Source organism: Ascaphus truei, chromosome 3, assembly GCF_040206685.1.
Source record: "Ascaphus truei isolate aAscTru1 chromosome 3, aAscTru1.hap1, whole genome shotgun sequence".
Lineage (NCBI taxonomy): Eukaryota > Metazoa > Chordata > Amphibia > Anura > Ascaphidae > Ascaphus > Ascaphus truei.
This window is the reverse complement of record NC_134485.1, coordinates 140,390,219-140,409,374: the sequence shown is the minus strand read 5'-3', so window position 1 is coordinate 140,409,374 and position 19,156 is coordinate 140,390,219. Positions and strand designations below refer to the sequence as shown.

The 19,156-nt window shown below is 39.6% G+C and overlaps 1 protein-coding gene across 9 annotated transcripts in view; it reads left to right on the top strand.

Moving 5' to 3' along the window:
• The window catches only part of RPH3AL (rabphilin 3A like (without C2 domains)), a 692,976-nt gene that overhangs the window by 627,618 nt on the left and 46,202 nt on the right, over nt 1–19,156 (top strand). For 7 of the 9 annotated variants that reach the window (XM_075589573.1, XM_075589571.1, XM_075589570.1 and 4 more), the window contains 3 exons: nt 8,928–9,029; nt 14,285–14,476; nt 16,808–16,861. In XM_075589573.1, coding sequence (XP_075445688.1) covers nt 8,928–9,029; nt 14,285–14,476; nt 16,808–16,861 — 348 coding nt within the window. The remainder of the gene's footprint in view (nt 1–8,927; nt 9,030–14,284; nt 14,477–16,807; nt 16,862–19,156) is intronic. The other 2 variants (XM_075589567.1, XM_075589575.1) reach the window with 2 other exon arrangements.

Below are 19,156 nucleotides of genomic sequence, written 5' to 3'. Positions count from 1 at the left end.
ATCCTTCTCCACATCCACAGATATTAACAAATTCGAATGGGTAAAAGACGTGAACCTGTTTGCCCGCAAACTAAAGTTGAAAAAATTCTTTAAACTTAGAGAAACTAGACAAGCTAGTTCACTTGACATATCTGGGCTTGAGAGTACAGATATGGAAGCATATAATAGTTTGCTAGCTTTGGAGGAGGACTCAACAAGGACAATAGGAGAAGACCCCTTTACCGACCTTAAAATAAACTCCAGATTTCTTCCATTTGGTGACAGCTATGCCAATATAGATGTCTTTGTCGACCTTGTTACACATGACCTTGAAACACTCACTCACCATCATAAACTTGACAATCTTACAACACTAGAGAGAAAGGCACTGAAAGAACTCACAGATAATAAAGGAATTACTATCAAACCAGCAGATAAAGGTGGGAACTTGGTTGTTTTGGATACCATTGATTACAAAAAGGAGAACCTAAGACTCCTCTCTGACAAAACATGCTATGAAATCTTACAAAATGATCCTACTACTCAGTACCAAAAAGACCTCATGAATATCCTGCAGAAGGGACTGAACATGAAGCCAATTAGTCAGAAGGAGTTTGATTATATGGTAGTAAAATTCCCCAAAACAGCCACGTTCTACAGCCTTCCTAAATTACACAAAAATAAAAGACCCCCACCTGGCAGACCCATCGTATCTGGGATTGGGAATTTAACCGAAAAAATCAGTTCCTACATAGACTGCATCCTGAGACCTTTTGTCCAGTCCTTACCGTCTTACCTAAAAGATACTAAGGACGTACTAAGGAGACTTGATGGTATCAAGATAACAGAAGAGACAATTTTTGTCACAATGGACGTAGAAGGACTGTACACCAGCATAAAACATGTTGCTGGCATAAAGGCAGTCATGTATTTCCTCAACACTAGAGGTATATTTTACAAAGCACACAATGTATTCATGGCCGAGCTAATCGAATTTGTACTCACCCATAACTATTTTCTGTTTGCCAATACCTACTATCATCAGGTTCAAGGCACGGCCATAGGTACTAAGTGTGCTCCATCATACGCCAATCTATACCTTGGGTGGTGGGAGGCAGTGCTGGTCTTCACAGAGGAAATGAAGCCATACACATCACACATCGATATATGGGTGCGCTATATCGATGATGTGATGATGTTGTGGAATGGCTCCATTGAGAAACTTCTGGAATTCGTTGGGATCCTCAATACCAACAAATTAAACCTTTATTTAACTTTGGAACATAATCCTAATACTATTGTATTCTTAGACGTGTGTATCTCTCGAGGTAGTGACAACGTCATTGACACAACTATCCACCGAAAAGCCGCGGCCATAAACAGTCTTCTCACTGTTAGCAGCCATCACCCCAGATCATTGATCAATGGGATCCCGGTTGGTCAGTTTCTTAGACTGAAACGCAACTGCAGCAGTAATACCACCTTTGAGATACAAGCAAACATAATGGCCAGTAGGTTTCTCGAACGTGTGTATAGGAAACGTACAGTGAAACGGGCATACAAAAGGGCTAAGTACACGCCACGTAGCTCTTTTCTTTGATGTTTACCCCCCATAGACTAAAGGCAGAAATATGTACAGTATGTGCACTAAGTGCCTCTTGCCAAAATGCTATTTTCACTACTTATACTGTATGGACAAAACCTTTGTGCAATTTTGTAATCTTTGCAAATGTTTGGAAATTTGAGGCTGGAGAAAACAGTTGTAGAGATATTATATTTCTTCTAAAGTAGAAAATGTACTATTTTGGGTAGATTGTTGTTAATATCTTCTTATAGAGCACCTCAATACCAACATTTGCAGACATTTTACCAATAAAGTTGTCAAATACCGGTACTAGAAAATGTTGCTAGTATTGTATTTTATCACAAAGCTTCAAAGGCTTGAATTATATCAATACTGGATTTGGTAATATCAAACAATGTACAAGTAATAGCAAATATAAAAGTCCTGGAACATTTTTGTTTAACAGTAATCATAACATGGTTTCATTTATCAAAAAACAGATTACTTGTGTTCAACAAAGATCATAAACGTTAGAAAAGCAGATTTTAATAAACTGAGGACTTATCAACAAGTAATACATTGGGATGATGCTTTTGCAGGGAAAAATGTAGAAGATAAATGGGCAGTCTTTAAATCATTGTTAGAAAAGCACACTCATATGTGTATACCCTTGGGTAATAAGTATAACAGAAATAAGTCAAAACCAATGTGACTAAATAAACAGGTAGGGGAGGAAATGGAAAAGAAGAGGCAGGCGTTTAGATTCTTTAAGTCAGAAGGGACGAAGGCATTGTATCAGAATTAAAGCTGAAACCCGTTATAATGCAGTTCTTGGGGTCCACAGAATGAGACCGTGTTATAACCGGGATCGCGGGGAAAAAATGGCCGCCGCGATGACTTACCCTGGAAAGTATAAGAAACAGGGCTCCACGCAATTTTCAAGATAAATTTATTGCCAACAAATTGACTGACGTTTCGGCCACAATAGGCCTTTCTCAAAGCAGAATGGCATCTGCAGCTCTGCTTCATCAGCTTCCAGAGAGCGGGGGAGAAGGGGGCATGCGTGTGTGAAGCAGGCTCTCCCAGCAGTGCATGAGAAGCCCGTGGTGAGGAGGTGGAAGGGGAGGGGGAGGATCTCAAGCAGTCTGGAGAAGCCAGGATGTTTTATCTGTCAGAGTCGCCCAGAGCAAGCCCCCCTCTCTCCGTTCCCCCAGCTGAGTGTGTGTGAGTGACCTGGATTGTGGCATGTAAAGTTAACCTTTTTCAAATTTGGGTGCCGAGTCTTGTCAGTTTGTTTAATAAAATAGTTGGAGTCCCCAGCACAGCTTGTGAGTATCCTGACTATTATAACACTGTTGCTCTGCATCTCTGGGGATTTTCCCTTCACTGTCTGGAAGAGAGACACGTGTGTGTTTGTGTGTGTGTGTACAATACTTAGAATTAATCTTTTACAACTTGTAGTTCCGACAGCCTCCCCCTGATTCAGTGCTTCTAGATAAATATCACCCAGCATGTAATACAGGTATTTCATTCAATGCCAGCAACATGCAAGAGTTAAATTGATGCAAACTGTGTCCTTCAATGTAAAGAGGTGAACTTGTCATGTTAGATGAGCATTTATCTGGACTTTTCCCAGTGCCAATAGAAAAGGTCTCCAGTCAAACACTGAAATAACATTTTTTTTAAACTACCTTTTAGAGGCGACTTTTTTGTTTTAGGTCTCATCTTGTTATGTAGCAAAAATGAAGTCCAGAGACTATTTGAAATGAAGCCTCTCTGGTGCAGATTGCTACTTTATTAACACATACCACAGAGGATTAGCATACAGCAGATAAGTCAGAAGTTAAAGATTGGCTTGTTACCTCTGCCCATTGCAGCATCAGAGTCCAAATGACAGTAATCAGAGGTTACAACAATAGTCAAACTAGAAATACCGGTACTTCAATTGTCAATCATCATATAATGCAAGATCAAGAACAAACACCTAATCCTCAGCTATTAAATTGGTTGGCTTGTTGTTGCAAAACTCAGTGATTTGTATCATGCACATGAAAGTCAAGTTGTTGAGACTGTTTTTTCCCCCCCTCCCAACCGGATACCTAGAGGATGGAGCAGGCGCGTGTGTGTGTCTGTTAGCAATAAAGCATTGAATAGATGTTTTAAAAAAAAATGCTTTTTAAAAATGGGAACCATACTCACACCGCATCATAGGCGGATCCGTGTTGTAGCGGTTCGTGCTATAACGGGGTTGAGCGGTATAAGGAATGAAACAAAAATTACAAAAGGGCAATCAAATTAGCAAAAATGGATAAAGAAAGAAGGATTGCAATAGAAATTAAGATCAACCCTCAAAATTCTTTAAGTACCTTAATAACAAAAATAATTAGAAATTAAAATATAGGACCCTTTCAGTGTGAGATGGGCAGGCAGATTATTGGAGATAAGGAAAAATCAGAGGTATTAAACAAAATGTTTGCCTCTGTGTTTACCAGGAAATAATCAATTTCAATAGTAGTGCCGCAGGAGGAAGCCACAACCTCCATATTAATGAACAGTTGGTGTTATATTTAAAAAGGGAGCTAGATCACAACTGGGAAATTACAGACCTGTAAGCCTGACTTCAATAGTGGGGAAACTACTTGAAGGTTTAATACAGGATAATATTCAGGAATACACCTAATGGAAAACATAATTATTAGTAATAGTCAGCATGGATTTATGAAGGATAGATCATGCTAAACTAACCTTATTTGTTTCTTTGAGGAGGTAAGTATGAATTTAGACCAGGGTAATGCAGTTGATGTGGTTTACTTATATTTTGCAAAGGCTTTTGATACGGTTCCACACAAGAGATTGGTGTACAAAATAAAGCAAATTGGACTCAGTAAAAATAAATACACCTGAGTTGAAAACTGGTTGAAGGACAGACAACAGAGGGTTGTCATGAATTAAACTTTTTCAGGTTGGGCTAAGGTCGTGAGTGGAGTACCTCAGGGATCGGTACTGGGATCACTGCTTTTTAACTTGTTTATTAATGACCTTGAGGTTGGCATAGAGAGCAAAGTCTCCATCTTGGACGATGATACTAAATTGTGTAAGGTTTTAGAATCAGAGCAGGATGTAATTTCTCTCCAGAAGGACTTGGAGAGACTGGAAACTTGGTCAGGTAAATGGCAGATCAGTTTTAATACTGATAAATGTAAGGTCATGCATTTGGGAAGCGAGAATAAACAGGCGACTTACAAATTAAATGGGGATAAATTGGGGAAATCCTTGATGGAGAAGGATTTAGAAGTGCTTGTAGACAGCAGGCTTAGAAAAGTGCCCAAAGTCATGCAGTAGCTGCAAAGTCAAACAAGATCTTATCTTGCATTAAACGGGCAATGGATGGAAGGGAAGTAAACTTAATTATGCCCCTTTATAAAGCATTAGTAAGCCACACCTTGAATATGGAGTACAATTTTGGGCACCACTCCTAGAAAATACATTATGGAACTAGAGAGAGTGCAGAGAAGAGCCACCAGATTAATAAAGGGGATGGACAATCTAACTTATGAGGAGATGCTAGCTAAGTTAGATTTAATTACATTGAAAAAGAGGCGTCTAAGAGGGGATATGAACTATATACAAATATATTCGGGTACAGTACAAGGAGCTTTCAAATGAACTTTTCATCCCAAGGGCATTACAAAAGACTTGGGGGCATCCCTTTAGTTTGGAGGAAAGGAGATTTCACCAGCAACAAAGGAAAGGGTTCATTACAGTAAGGGCAGTTAAAATGTGGAATTCATTACCCATGCAGACACTGATGGCAGATACAATAGATTTGTTTAAAAAAAAAGGTTGGACATCTTTTTAGAAAGGAAAGGTATACAGGGATATACCAAATAAGTAAACATGGGAAGAATGTTGATCCAGGGAATAATCCGATTGCCAATTCTTGGAGTCGGGAAGGAATTTATTTTTTCCCTTATGAAATATCATTGGATGATATGGCACTGGGGTTTTTTGTTTGCCTTCCTATGGATCAATAAGGAAGTATAGATATAGGATAAAGTATCTGTTGTCTAAATTTAGCATATTGTAGGTTGAACTTGATGGGCGTACGTCTTTTTTCAACCTGATCTACTATGTAACTATATGTAACTTTGTAACTATCGCTGCTCCCATCCACAAAATAATGTAGATAGGCAGTGCGCAAACTGAGGGGCACACAATTTTTTTGGGGTGGCGCGGGCGGTTGCAGAGGTCTTGAGCTCTTCCCCAAGGCATTTAAATTAAATTCCAGAGGACAGCGCGAGACCTCTGCAACCTCTACTCAGCCGGCTTCAGGACGCGTGACCATGGCAACATGGCGTAAAATTACGTCACGGTGTCATATGACATCACGGTTGCCTTGGTAACGTGACGTCAAATTACGCCGCGGGTCACGCGACGTCACACCACCCCGCTGCGTCATTTGATGCCGCGTGGGGTAAAGAGGGGCGCAGGAAAAAAAGTTTGTGCACCCCTGTTGTAGATCCTCCTGCGTTTCTTCAAAATGCAAAAATGCAGTCAACTTTGAGTACTGTATCATGCTGCCATAAAGTAATTTTGCGGTGCTGAACCACTATTGTGTCTTATTTGCAAATACTGTACTTCAGTGGGAATTTAAAATCGACAATAGCAACAATGCAAAAATGTTATCCTTCATCAATTTGGTTTTAAATTAAAATGTTTTCACACCGTTGTAAAATGTGATTGTTCTGTTCATTATCAGAAAATTGGGTTTGCAGTAGTCTGACACATACTAAACATAGCTAAAGTAAAGCAGCTGAAAAATAATCTGCTAAGAAAGGACGACTTTATAAATAAACAAGATTTGACCCTAATAATGTGTGAAGACAATTAATTAACAGAACAAAGTGATTTAAAATAAAACATCTGACACATTATCATACAACTCTAAATTACTAATGATGATAATGTATTTGTAGTTATTACAGTGTACTGCACATACATAAAACATACAGTAGTACAGGCACAATGTGCTTTTGCACTAAAAAAAAAAAATCAAACAGTCTAATTGTGGTGCCATGCACAGTGGCTTGGGTAAGGTCACAGACCACTGACACTTTAGTGACTTACAGCAGCTGCACAAGAGACCAAAAATTTGAGAAATAAAGGAGCTGTTCACTTCTTTAAACAGTGAATTGTAAGCGAGAAGAACAAGTGGTGTCTGTGAATGAGGAGTCATTGCCGATACATATAGGCTGAGCTGTACTAAAGGTTAATGCAATCTACACACTACATTAAGTAATAAATGGAGTGTAAACATTACATGTCTTACTCATTTAACATTACTCCCTTGGGTAAGGTCACAGACCACTGACACTTTAGTGACTTACAGCAGCTGCACAAGAGACCAAAAATTTGAGAAATAAAGGAGCTGTTCACTTCTTTAAACAGTGAATTGTAAGCGAGAAGAACAAGTGGTGTCTGTGAATGAGGAGTCATTGCCGATACATATAGGCTGAGCTGTACTAAAGGTTAATGCAATCTACACACTACATTAAGTAATAAATGGAGTGTAAACATTACATGTCTTACTCATTTAACATTACTCGCTGCCAGGCACAGGTCGGCTGGATGAATACTCTCACTTACAGCAGCATGCAGACACCCAGAATTAGGGAAAAAGAGAGGGAAATAATTTGAGCAAATTTATTGTACAGTATGTGTCGGTAAATTTCCATTTCTGCACCCTACCCATTACGCTATTACCTGCAGAAAAGGTCAATCATATTAATCAAAGTCTGCACTGGAAATCAATCCTTATTCATACAGTCACTTTTTATAGAAGTGTGGGTTCTTAGTGTTTCAGAATGATTTATTGCACATTTATTGCCTTGCCTTGGTGTGTAATAAGATGGGGGTACAATTATTATTATTTTTTTGTAGGGTATGTGACAGGCAGGTGTTAAACTCTGATGTTACCGAAAATGCAAGACCATTCATTTAACTACAGATTTTACATGACAGTAATTATTTTACTATAATAGTTACTGGCACTCAATAGGGGGATAGCTTAATTGTCACTCAGTGTATTGTGATTAGAGATGTTTGAAATGTTACTTTCTCCCAACTTCACAAATCAGGCAATATTAATATTTGCCCTTTTTTAGTACCTGAAAACAATTAGCTGTGTCAGAGTTTGCAAGAGATTTGCAAATCATTATTTCAATGGGAATTACAATTTTGCTTAATATTCCAAATGCTCTAAAATCGCTAGATTTGCTTAATGCTGAGGCTATAAATAGGACTCATACACCTTGTTTCGCTCACGGTCTATTGATATTTTGCTAATAGTTTAAGAAATTGACAAATCTAAGAAAAGTTGTTCTAGTTATTGCACATTTAAGTCTTGGCAAAATTGGGGGATAACTGCATTTTGGATAGTTTCATACATTTCTAAATGTGAACTGTATAGTAGCATGAAAATATTATTGCAGATGCAACCAAAATGTTTTATAAAAACAGTTGGCCTACATAACTTTTACTACAGTATACTGATATATTGACCAGAATGTTGATTGAAAAAGTATGGGACCCCCAAGGTCACCTATTATTGACTCACAATAGCCCATTTCCATTCCTGTCATACAGAACCCAATACATTCCTTTTCAGACTGGTCTCCCAAGGAGTGGTTGAAGAAATGGTAGTGTCCTAAGTAATCCTAAAACTCAAGGGGGCATTTGTGGCATCCAGTAAAGTATGGGTGCTAACTTCAGACTTAAGGCACCATAAGATGTCTTATGGCTTAACACCACTTAGTAAATACAGTATGCAGCACCCCTACCTACTTGCTTTTTACCTTACACAGATGTGAGCAGTGCTTCTAGCCATACTACGGTAACATTTTAAGGTAGTGTTGTAAAATGCAGTGCCAATATCTTGGGACCGTAGACTAGTAATTGAAATTCCCTGTTGTTCAAATATTTGACAATAAGGTCTTCGCAGAAAAAAAATCTGCATTATATGATGTCTTTGAGCTCTATAGTTATGTGTTGTATGTATTTAGAAGGTCCACAACTCTAGTGCTCTGGTTAAAGTTCATAGTTTTCTTTTAGTAAAAGTTCATATTTTTGTTTTACAAAGTACATTTCTATTTATTTAGATAATATTTGACACACATTAGAGCTATATTGTTTATTCTTTAAAGCACTGTGTACATTGTTTGCACCATACTGTATAAATGGGTTCCAGTTCATTTTGCCATGGCCAATTTAAATGTCTATGGCACCCTTTTACTATAACAGTAAAGCATGTCTAATCCTATCTATACATTCCAAATGTCTTGGCTGCTTTACGATATTAACTGGAAGACTCTCTTCTCCCTTGCAGTGGTCTCCAGCGATAGTGAGAGTGACTCTGAATTCAGCTCGTCTAGTTTTGATGATAGGTCCTCCAAAGGCGATAAGAACAGAAAACACAGAATCGACTCTGGTAAGTTTGTCTCTATAAACTCTTTACAACAAACGTGGAGAAAAGTAGAGCACTGCCAAAAAAAGGAAATCAAAAAGGGCTGGGGCAAAAATAAAGATTATTTATTGGGCATATGAGCCAAAAAGGACAAACACACTAGTTAAAAAACTCTGACGCGTTTCCCGCCGTGGAGGCGCTTTTACAACAAAGAAGCTGACATGAAGTCAGACATTTAGCAGACCTGTGCCTATCTAGCTGCACCCATTTGGAGAAGGTACAGAAGTCTCATTATTACCAAAGGCATTCACTCCAATAGACAAGAAAAGGTGACACCTCCTTCCCCCTCTCGTCCATTATCCCACCTTATCCTTTTCATTTTTGTTCTCCGTTAGAGGTTAAATATTCTGATTGCACTTTTATATTGTTGTCTTAATCTACATACCTGTCACACATGCAGTACATATCAAATACATGAGGATTAATATAGACCTCGACCTAGAAAAATTGTACACACGCAATTTTAAATCAATCCGAAACCAAAGTGATTAAAGAGCTGGAAAGCTGGCAAGGCCTCCCATTGAACTTAGACGGTAGATGCCAACTCGTTAAGATGATCAGCTTCACTAGGATTATATACCTATTGCAGATGCTGCCTATGCTGGTTCGCCATGCAGACTTGAATTGATTAATTGTGCAATAAATAAGTTTATATTGATAAAGGCAGAAATAGAATTGCAATGTCAAAACTATTTCTTTCTAAAGAAACTTTGTGGAGTTAGTTTACCTGACATTAGAAAGTACAATGTGGCATGCATAGCCAGGCATATGGGAGACTGGCTAATGGACAAATAAATGTATTCCTGTACGTAACTTGAGGAACAAATGGTGCTCCCAATGACGCTGAAAGAGATCCTACACATGACTTTGGAAAATATACCTTTAGTAATTAAAGGGAATCCACTGAAGACATTGGGCCACAAGGAAGACACCGAGTAAAAAGTGTGGAATGTCCTACAAAATGTCCAAATTTCTACATATACAAGGTAACATGAAATTTGAACCAGGTCAATCTCAAATATGTTTAAGCCGTGGGAAACAAAGGGAATAAAAAAATATAGGGCAGCTGGTAGATACATAATGGGAACACTTTGTCATTTGAAGAGCTCAGAGTTGAGAAGGAATTTACACAATCTCACTACTTCCCCTACATACAGATCATACATTACTGTAAGAGCCTAGAGAAATATAAGGAAGAGATATTAATGTAAGGAATCGGGGAACACGTCCTTTGCGACGTGTTCCTTCCTTACCTGTCTTATCTTAGACCTCCGCTCTGGCACCAGCACGTGCGCGCACCCCCCACTTTGCTTACAGAGCACGCGCATCTCTTCTAGTGTGCCCCCTCGGACATGCTGCGATTCTCTGACGCGCGGCGCGCACACGTGACAACGTGCACCGCTCCCCAGCTGCGTGGCAAGTATTCATTTAGCCCACTTGTCTCCTGCAGCCAATCCTTGCCTCCGCGGAGGCCGCGCCTCCGCTCCGCCTCCCTTGCTACTGGTTCCTGTGTGCTACAAATACCCTACATTTCCTTTCCTACCTTGCTGAGCATAACTTGTTGTAGCCTTGAGCTCCTGCGTCTGTTGTGCCTTGCTCCTTATCCTGTGTTCTTTTGCAGTTAACTCTTCATGTACCGACCCGGCTTTACTTTGGAACCCCTCTAGATATTGACCCCGGCTTACCCTCGACTCTGCGGATCTCTCCAACCCAGACCACGGCTATACGGACCCCCATGATTCTAACCTCTCCAACCCCAGACCACGGCTATACGGACTTCCACTATTCTGACCTCGCCAACCCCAGACCACGGCCAACTGACTTGACTATTCTGATCTCTCCATTCCAAGACCTTGGCAAGTATCAATTAACCCACTCTCTCCAACCCAGACCCGGCTACGTTTGACAATCCGCCTGCCTTACACGCTTCCGCTGCTGTGGTTGCATGGTTTACTACTTCCCCACCTCAGTATCGGGGTCCTGTGTTGCTTGTGGTCAGCGCAAGCATTATAATTAGAAAACAACATGTTTGATAGCTATAGAAAGGGAGAGAAAAAAGCGGAGCACTGCCAGGAAATTAAGGAAAAGGCTGGGGTAACCTTGTGTGTTTGGTTTTTTTGGCCATTATGCCCAATAAATAATCTTTATTCATTTTTTGCCCCAGCCTTTTCCTTAATTTCCTGGCAGTGCTCCGCTTTTTTCTCTCCCTTTCTATTTTTGTCCCAGTGGTGTAGCAGCACGCTCCGGTTCTAATTGTTGCAGAGCAGCTGTCGTCATCGGAAGATTTCCTCCAGGAGCTGCAGAGTGGATCCAGGTTTTTGAGCCAGTGTGTGGTCCACACCCCTACCCCTCACCTGTTCCGGGAAGGATCACAGCTTACGGGGACGAACGGCTACAGCCTTGGATCGCGCACCATTCCGCCCACATCGACCACCGCCCCCAGATCCCGTCGGACTGAAACATCGCGGTACTACCATCGGGCACCCGGTAAGGCGGCGGGAGACTCTGCTTGCAGGTCTCTACTACCAACAGCCAGTCCTGTACTACCGGGGAGCCATAACCGCATTTCCGAGTGAGGAGGGTCTTATTCCAACATACACGGGGGGCTGGCACCATCGGTCATATCGGAGCATATCCCGAGGTCTTACAGGTGAGGTGGGTGTCACACAGACCCACACATTACATCGGATATCAATTCAGGACACTCTCTGCCCATAGTATTTTTATACCGGTCTATGTGATCTCATTTTACAACACTTGCCATATTTGTAGCTTCCACGTGGGGATTTTCCCCGTTTTTTCACATGTTTGATAGCTACTTTAGGACTGAAAATAATATTACATATTCGATCTCTGAATTATATGATTGGATCTGAGATAAAGACCACGGCAAGCAATTGTAAAAAGTGGCAGCCAAGTGAAACAAGGACTTCCCAGAAATACTAGAGATTGACTCTTTGCTGGTAGGATTGGGTAGAACCAGGAAAATAATATCAGAGACATGGATGGAATTACAATTTAAATTAAAACATAGAGCATATTATGATTATTGATATCCAATATAAACAGATAGAAACGGATACAAATAAATGCCCAAAATGTCTGCGTATTAAAGCGGATCTAAAACACTGCCTATGGGAATACCCATGTATATCTGATTCTTGGGACCAGGTTCTAATATATACTGTATATACATGACATGACAAAAGTTGTAACTGTGAAGGAACCTCTATCAGTTTTATTTGGGAACATGGAGGGGTGAAAAGAAGTTAATGGGGACTCAGGAATCCCAAGGATTGCTGAAATTATACTCCTGGCAGCTAGAAAGTCTATAATGGTGCAATGGGTGAAGTATGGCCCTCCAAACGTGGAAACAGTTAAAACATGTCTTATTCAGCTAATGACCTTAGATAAAATGGAAACGGAGACTATAAGAGACATGTGCAGAGGTATGCAAATGGAGACTGTTTTAGGGTGAAATTAATCTTGGTTTTATCGAGCCTGTTTCTTTATCCAGGCAAAACATACAAAACCAACAAAATAACAAACCCCTATCACTTTGTAAGGGCTAACTTACTTCACCGGACTCTATCTGCAGGACTGGAGGGATATTCCCATTACCAGCCTATCATCCCAAAGTCTCAGGAGGTACCTTAAGCAGGGGGCCCTCCATGTCAGTCTCTGGCAGGTTCCTGGGTTCTCTGTTTCCAGGAAATATAGGTCTCTGGGTGTCTGGATGTCTTGATCTGAGCACAGCCTTTGTGCTCAAGACAGTATCTCTGTGCAGGCGTCTCTGCTTTCCTTCTGTCAGCCCAAATGTGAGCTAAGGAATCCCTCTCCTGTTTCTCACATCAGGCTTTTAACAGAACTCTCATTAGTCCAGATGGAGAATAGATAATTGAGTGGCTGTAATTAACTGTCTATCTGCTGGATTCTTAGAGCTCTAAGGCTGCTTTATTTAAACAGGGACAAGTCCCTGTTACAGAGACCAATAAGGAACAAAAAAATATTAGATTTTTTTTTTTTTTTTTGCAAAATGGAAACCCTTTATTGACTCCCTACCTCAGAGTGAAAAAGACCACATATATCCAGCTTTCGTGCACACATCCTGGAGTTTCTTGCAGTAAATTGTACAAGGTCATAGATGAGGTAAACAGAGGGAGAAAAGAACCAGGTTAAACGGGTTACAAGACAGGAGTACAGTATATCCGAACCTAACGTCTGTAATATGTGTCTGACTAAAGTTATGTTTTGTACATTCTGTGAGTTGATTATTTAATTTCAAAATTGTGTATTTTTGAGTTAGGTTTGAGCATCTGATTAACACCTTTATATGTGTGTATGTATATATATATATGGTAACATCGCCGGAAGAAGAGATCAGTGTATCTCGAAAGCTCGCACAAATAAAAGCATTTCGTTAGCCACAGAACGGTATCATCTATTTATTTTTTGATTATTGAAGCTCGGCTAACACGGTACTGATACCTCTACATGTATATATATATATATATATATATATATATATATATATATATATATATATTTCTTTTAAGTATAATTTAAACATGGAAAATTGTAAAGATGTGTTGAAATATGTCATGTTTACCAGCAATGTTGGAAAATCAATAAAAAGAACAAATGAGAAAAGAATACTACTAATACAATAAAAGATACCCAGATATTGCTTTGATAGCTCTAGATGCGTTCTCCTTTGATTAGTGACAGGAGTGTCAGGGCAGAAGGATAAGAATGGGGCCGCGCGGGAGCCAGAGTGAGCCAATTACAACGAGGCAGCTGAGCCAATTACAATGAGGGAACTAAGCCAAATTCTGGACGCTTCCACAAGCGACGGGAACAAATAAGACAAAAAAGACCTTCATAACACCCCCTCCCCCCCTCCTCCATTTCCCACTGGTTATTTCTTTATGATTTGTATATGCCATTGTGTTATTCAGTATTTCCAATGCATCTTGTTTGAAAGTATGAAATGGAAAGTCACATGTTTTAAGCACAGAATATTAATACAAATTTAAGTTACAAAAAAAAAATGCATGGGGGGAGAACTGCACTTCAAGTTCTGGAAGAGCCCCAATCTCTCGTGGCTGATATTTCATCTGAGGTGGAAAGTAGTCTCTTATTTTCTTATGATATGGCCAATACACATTGGCTGGACTAAACACTACTGTAATATGATGTTTTTTATTTATCCATGTTAGTTTCGAGCAGTGAGCCCTCCATGACCACAACAGGTGGCCACAAGAAAGAGTTTGGGGGTTTGCTCTCCAGTGGCCTATTAGGAAGCCAGACCAGCCTTGGCAGTGACCGTGCGGGAGCACTGAGTGCCACTGAGAGCTGTCAAGGAGAACTGATTGAAGGTTATGATAGTGACATCAGCCGGAGTGCCCCAGGTGAGTGTAGGTTTAGTGTTTTTTTTTTTTTTATATTGCAATTATATCTGCAAGGTAGTAACATAGTGGTGTTGCGATGCAGAATATACATATACTTCATATTGCCATTACTGATTGTCTTTGTCAATCAAGCTACTTAGTTGAGACTATAAGAGAATCTGCCTAATAGTTTCTATTATCACATCAAGTGGCAGTTAATATAGTTTAATACTTTCATCAACAAAAAAATTGTGCATACTGTATCGCGGAACAATCTATTTTCTATATTGATTCTAAGTATCAATATACATTTAGTCACCCAAAGCCATTCCTGCTGAATATGTTTACTAGTCCCACTGAATAGTTTCTTGTCTGGTCTGCCAGGTCAATCTGGCATGGTGCTAATCCTTCCCTTCAGAGAAAGATCCTCAAGTGTTATTTTTGACAAATTCCTAGGTCTTCATCTGTTACTTAATTTCCTTTGTTTTCAATACATTTAATTCCTCCCATTCTTGCATCACTTCCATACCCCCTACTCTTGCACTGCTATTTATTGACCCATACAAACTGCAGAAGTTGGTTTGTTCTTTAAATCAATAGGAAACCTATCATAAAAATGTTCAGGTCGACATTACACAGGCCAATTTATTAATTCTATAGGGATTGTAAATTCAAGCTACATTTAGTACAACAAAATCAATGTAATCAGGAGGGTTACAATTAAAGTGGCACTGCTTCCACCCTGCCACTAATGTATTGCAATATAAAGAACTAGCTGAAAGTACCTGTCGTTGCTCGTGAATTCTAAGAGACCTACCTAATCACTCCCCTCATACTTCCCTCTTTCCCCCTCTTCTCTTCCCCCTATCATCCCTCTAATTCCCCTCATCTCTCTGCCTTCCTCCCATCGCTTTCTATTAAAACCTTACTGTATGATGTCCCCAATTCTTTCCGCTTATCTCCCCTTCTCCAGCATTACTTTCTCTCACGTGCCAACTGACTTCATTTATTTCTATCTTCATCAGCTTTCTGTGTAAACTTTATAGCTATCTGGCTCTCCTTGTCTGCCACCAGGCTATGTGCAGTATATGACCAGTATGCTGTCACGTACCAGATATATAGCCTACCAGGTACAATACCCAGTGGCTGACTTGCTTGTCAGAGAAATTGTAATAACTCATAGAATTAAAAAAAGAATGGATCCAATTTCCAAACATAGACTAAAAATCTGCTCCTCGATTTCAAGAACCATCATGCAAAATGTGGTTACGATATCTTAAGAGGTGTCCAAATATATAGCGAACAGACAGAATATATATAGTAGATCTGAGTATTCCTTTGAATTTCCAAACTTTATTTACTTAAAGGTGCAATCCCTATAAATTTGCAACGAAAAACAGTTTGAAAAAAACTTAATGTATTATTTATGATATGCCAGTCTTCACTGACTTTCTCACTGATTATTTCATATTTGACATGGTTGAGCTTATTTATTAAAGCCTTCCATCTGAGAAACTGGCGTAAATCACGTGCAAAATAGTTGCACTAGATTTTTCAAAAGAAAAACTCTAATTGAATTCCGTGGGATACCTTTTCTTTTGGAAATATAATGCTGTTTCTCACTGGTTTTGCCCCACATTAAGAGTCCGGAGATTTTAATAAATAGATATCATAATATTTAAAATGTATAAAAATGTTTAGTTTAAATGGGATTGTTGGACAATATTATTCAATGCTTACATTTCTTTTTTCTCTAAATGGCATCTTATGCTTATGGTTGAATGTACATTATACAGAAACCTACTTCTCTTTTCCCACTTCCCTCCATTTACCTCAAGTACCCTGTTACAGATATAGCTAAAGGTAGTACTTCCACTGGCACGTTGTGGTGGGACATGCATAACGCACCAGTGGGAGAAGCTGCCATTGTTTTGAATCAGCTCCGCATGACTCAAATAATGATTCAACCTTATTGAATTTTTTAATTCCTGTTCTGAGAATGTATTTTTAAGAAAATGACCACTGCAAACACTTATCGCCAGTCCAACACAAAACAGAAAAACAGGGAATAATGTGATCAGGCATCATACACAATAATAAATACTGTTTTTCAAGTATTGCAACAGTCTGCAGATTAGGGCTATGTAATTTTGTATTTCCTCTAAGGAGCAAATTACTTCTAAAGAGAATCTTGTATCAGAGTTGCATCCTTATCTTTAGTGAAGAGGGAGCAACATTTCCAACCAACCAGCCAAGCAATATACTTTTACGAGAGCTAAATTAATTGCATTTCAGGACGATGTGAGAAACTGTTATATTTTGATTTTTATAATATTTACATATTTCCATCAGAAGAGAAGACCACAAAATATCTGAAAAGAAGAAATGCCGCACGCCACGCAATGGGTAGTTGTTTTTTTTTGTCATTTTATACTAACTAGATTATATACAATATCTCATCTGCAACCATTTCTTGTCAAGATCCCCCTTTCTTTAGATCTCCCATGCTAACTTCAAGTCTCTTTAGAAAACTAACCTTTTCAAGGAAGTAGTTGAGTAGCCACTCCCCCCTCCTCCTCCCGTGAATTATGCTTAGTCTACCCATTAACACATTAACAAATTGTTTCCTATAACTATGCTACACTATACTATACCTGGGACTCCCCCCAAACCATACTGTTTTTTTAGGTGTAACTAACAAAATTAGAAATGCATGCTGATTCGTGAGCATATTTAACCCTGCCTACTTTACCTTTTGCTATACATCTCTAATACACTTACAATTACCGTCTAATTTTGTTTTGTCATGTAACTTTTATGTCTGTTGAACCTGTTGGTATTGATAGTGAAGTGATATATAGGCGCAAAATCAACTAAAAGGTGATCACTGTAAATATAGTGAAAATTATAATCCTTACTTATAATAAATATAATCAACTTTAAGTGTCAAATAGCACACATATGAAAATATAAAGTGATAAGAATAACACAGGAATAATAAAATGTCACCCTCTGCTCAAATCCTTTGGAAGGGATAGTCTTCACTCGTCCCAAATGTTGCAATGGTTACATGGAGTCCAGGGGGAGCATAAGGGAGAAACACAAATGCAAGAAAATCTAAGTGCAGTGTGAATGAACAATGAGCAATGAGCTTCCAAAATCTTGGCTCCTGTAGAGTATCTACTTACAAAATGTAAGAATTAAAACAGCAGTAGTATAGGCTTAGGCAATCAGTCGGTGGTGGGTGTCAGTTTGGAGTCAACAGGGTGGCTCCGGTACTCAGGATGGAAAACCCCATATGTAGAGAGAGAGAGGAAAATACTTGCAAAACGCAGATCAACCAAAGTAAAAAAAGTTTAATCTAGGTAAAAAATGCACTCACAATGTATCAAATAAAATCGGGCATGTCACACTGTAATAGTGTATAGGAGAGACCATCAGCAAGCCTGCTCACCGTCCCGCGGCTCCCAGTACACCTCTGTCTCGGCCCCTGCGCCGTCTGATTATGTCAGATCCGGTTACGCTCTGGTGGTAGCTGAGCTTCCTGTGCTTCTCTCCAAACTGCTCCATGTGAAGGAAGACTCCCACGCTACGCGTTTCGCTACGTAATCACGTCGGCTTCGTCAGGCAAGCATGATTCAAGCATAAAGTTTTATTTAGTTTGTGCTGTCCATGAACACAGTATGCAATAAGGGTTAGTACTGTACATGACAGAAGTGACTCAATAGGTTTGTGAATAGAGAGAAAACACATACACAGAATATGCTATTTATGATACACTTTAAACAGCATGTGATCATTTTACACAATTTAATAATTTTTTTAAACTGGGAGAGAAAAAACTGGATCTTAAGCGAGGTATGTAAATAGTTATAAAACTGTTAGATCCCCAGGTTTTTATAAATTCTGTAGCCCGGTCCTCCCTTTAGCTCTCCTCACTTCCACTGCAGGCGGGTAGCCGGTAAGGGCGCCACCATTTTGTTTGTGCACTCGCATGTGCAGAAAAGATTTGCGCTTGCAAAGGATCCAGCAGCCCCAGGGGAGAACATGTCACGACCTCTTCAAAGGAGCCTCAGAGAGAAAACTACCACAAGGAAAAGATTAAGGAATCCTATAGTATGGAGGAATATTCTCAATCCAAGCCACCCTCCGTTAAGTCCAAACTGTCAGGGAGAACGTCCCCTACGTACAAAGCTCACACTGACTTCAGTGATGTCATTTGCTACGGCTGTGTTCGAAAGGACCACTTCTCCACGAAATGCCCAGAGAAGGCACTTTGTGCCGGTTCTGCCACACCTCGGTGACTTACGTGGGACACATCGTGTCCGCTGATGGGATCGCCGCTGATCTAGCTAAAGTGGAAGCAGTAGTAAATTGGACCCGGCCTGATAACGTCATGGAGCTGTGGTCTTTCCTTGGCTTCGGAGACATTTATACCCTTAATGGGTGAGGCTGAGCCTCAGGAATTTGTTTATTACTCGCCAGAGGGAGTTGCTGAAGAACCGCTCCGATGGAGTCAAAGAATTAGGCATCCTCCAATTCGGATGACCTATGATTCAATTGGGGCACCCCATTATGAGGCTCAGCAGTGGGCTTGTAGCAAAGTGAAATCCGTTACAGTAATGTTTACGGAAATGTACAACCTTATGTAGAGTCATATTGAGTTAAGTTGTATATAGTTTATTGTATTTTTATTATATA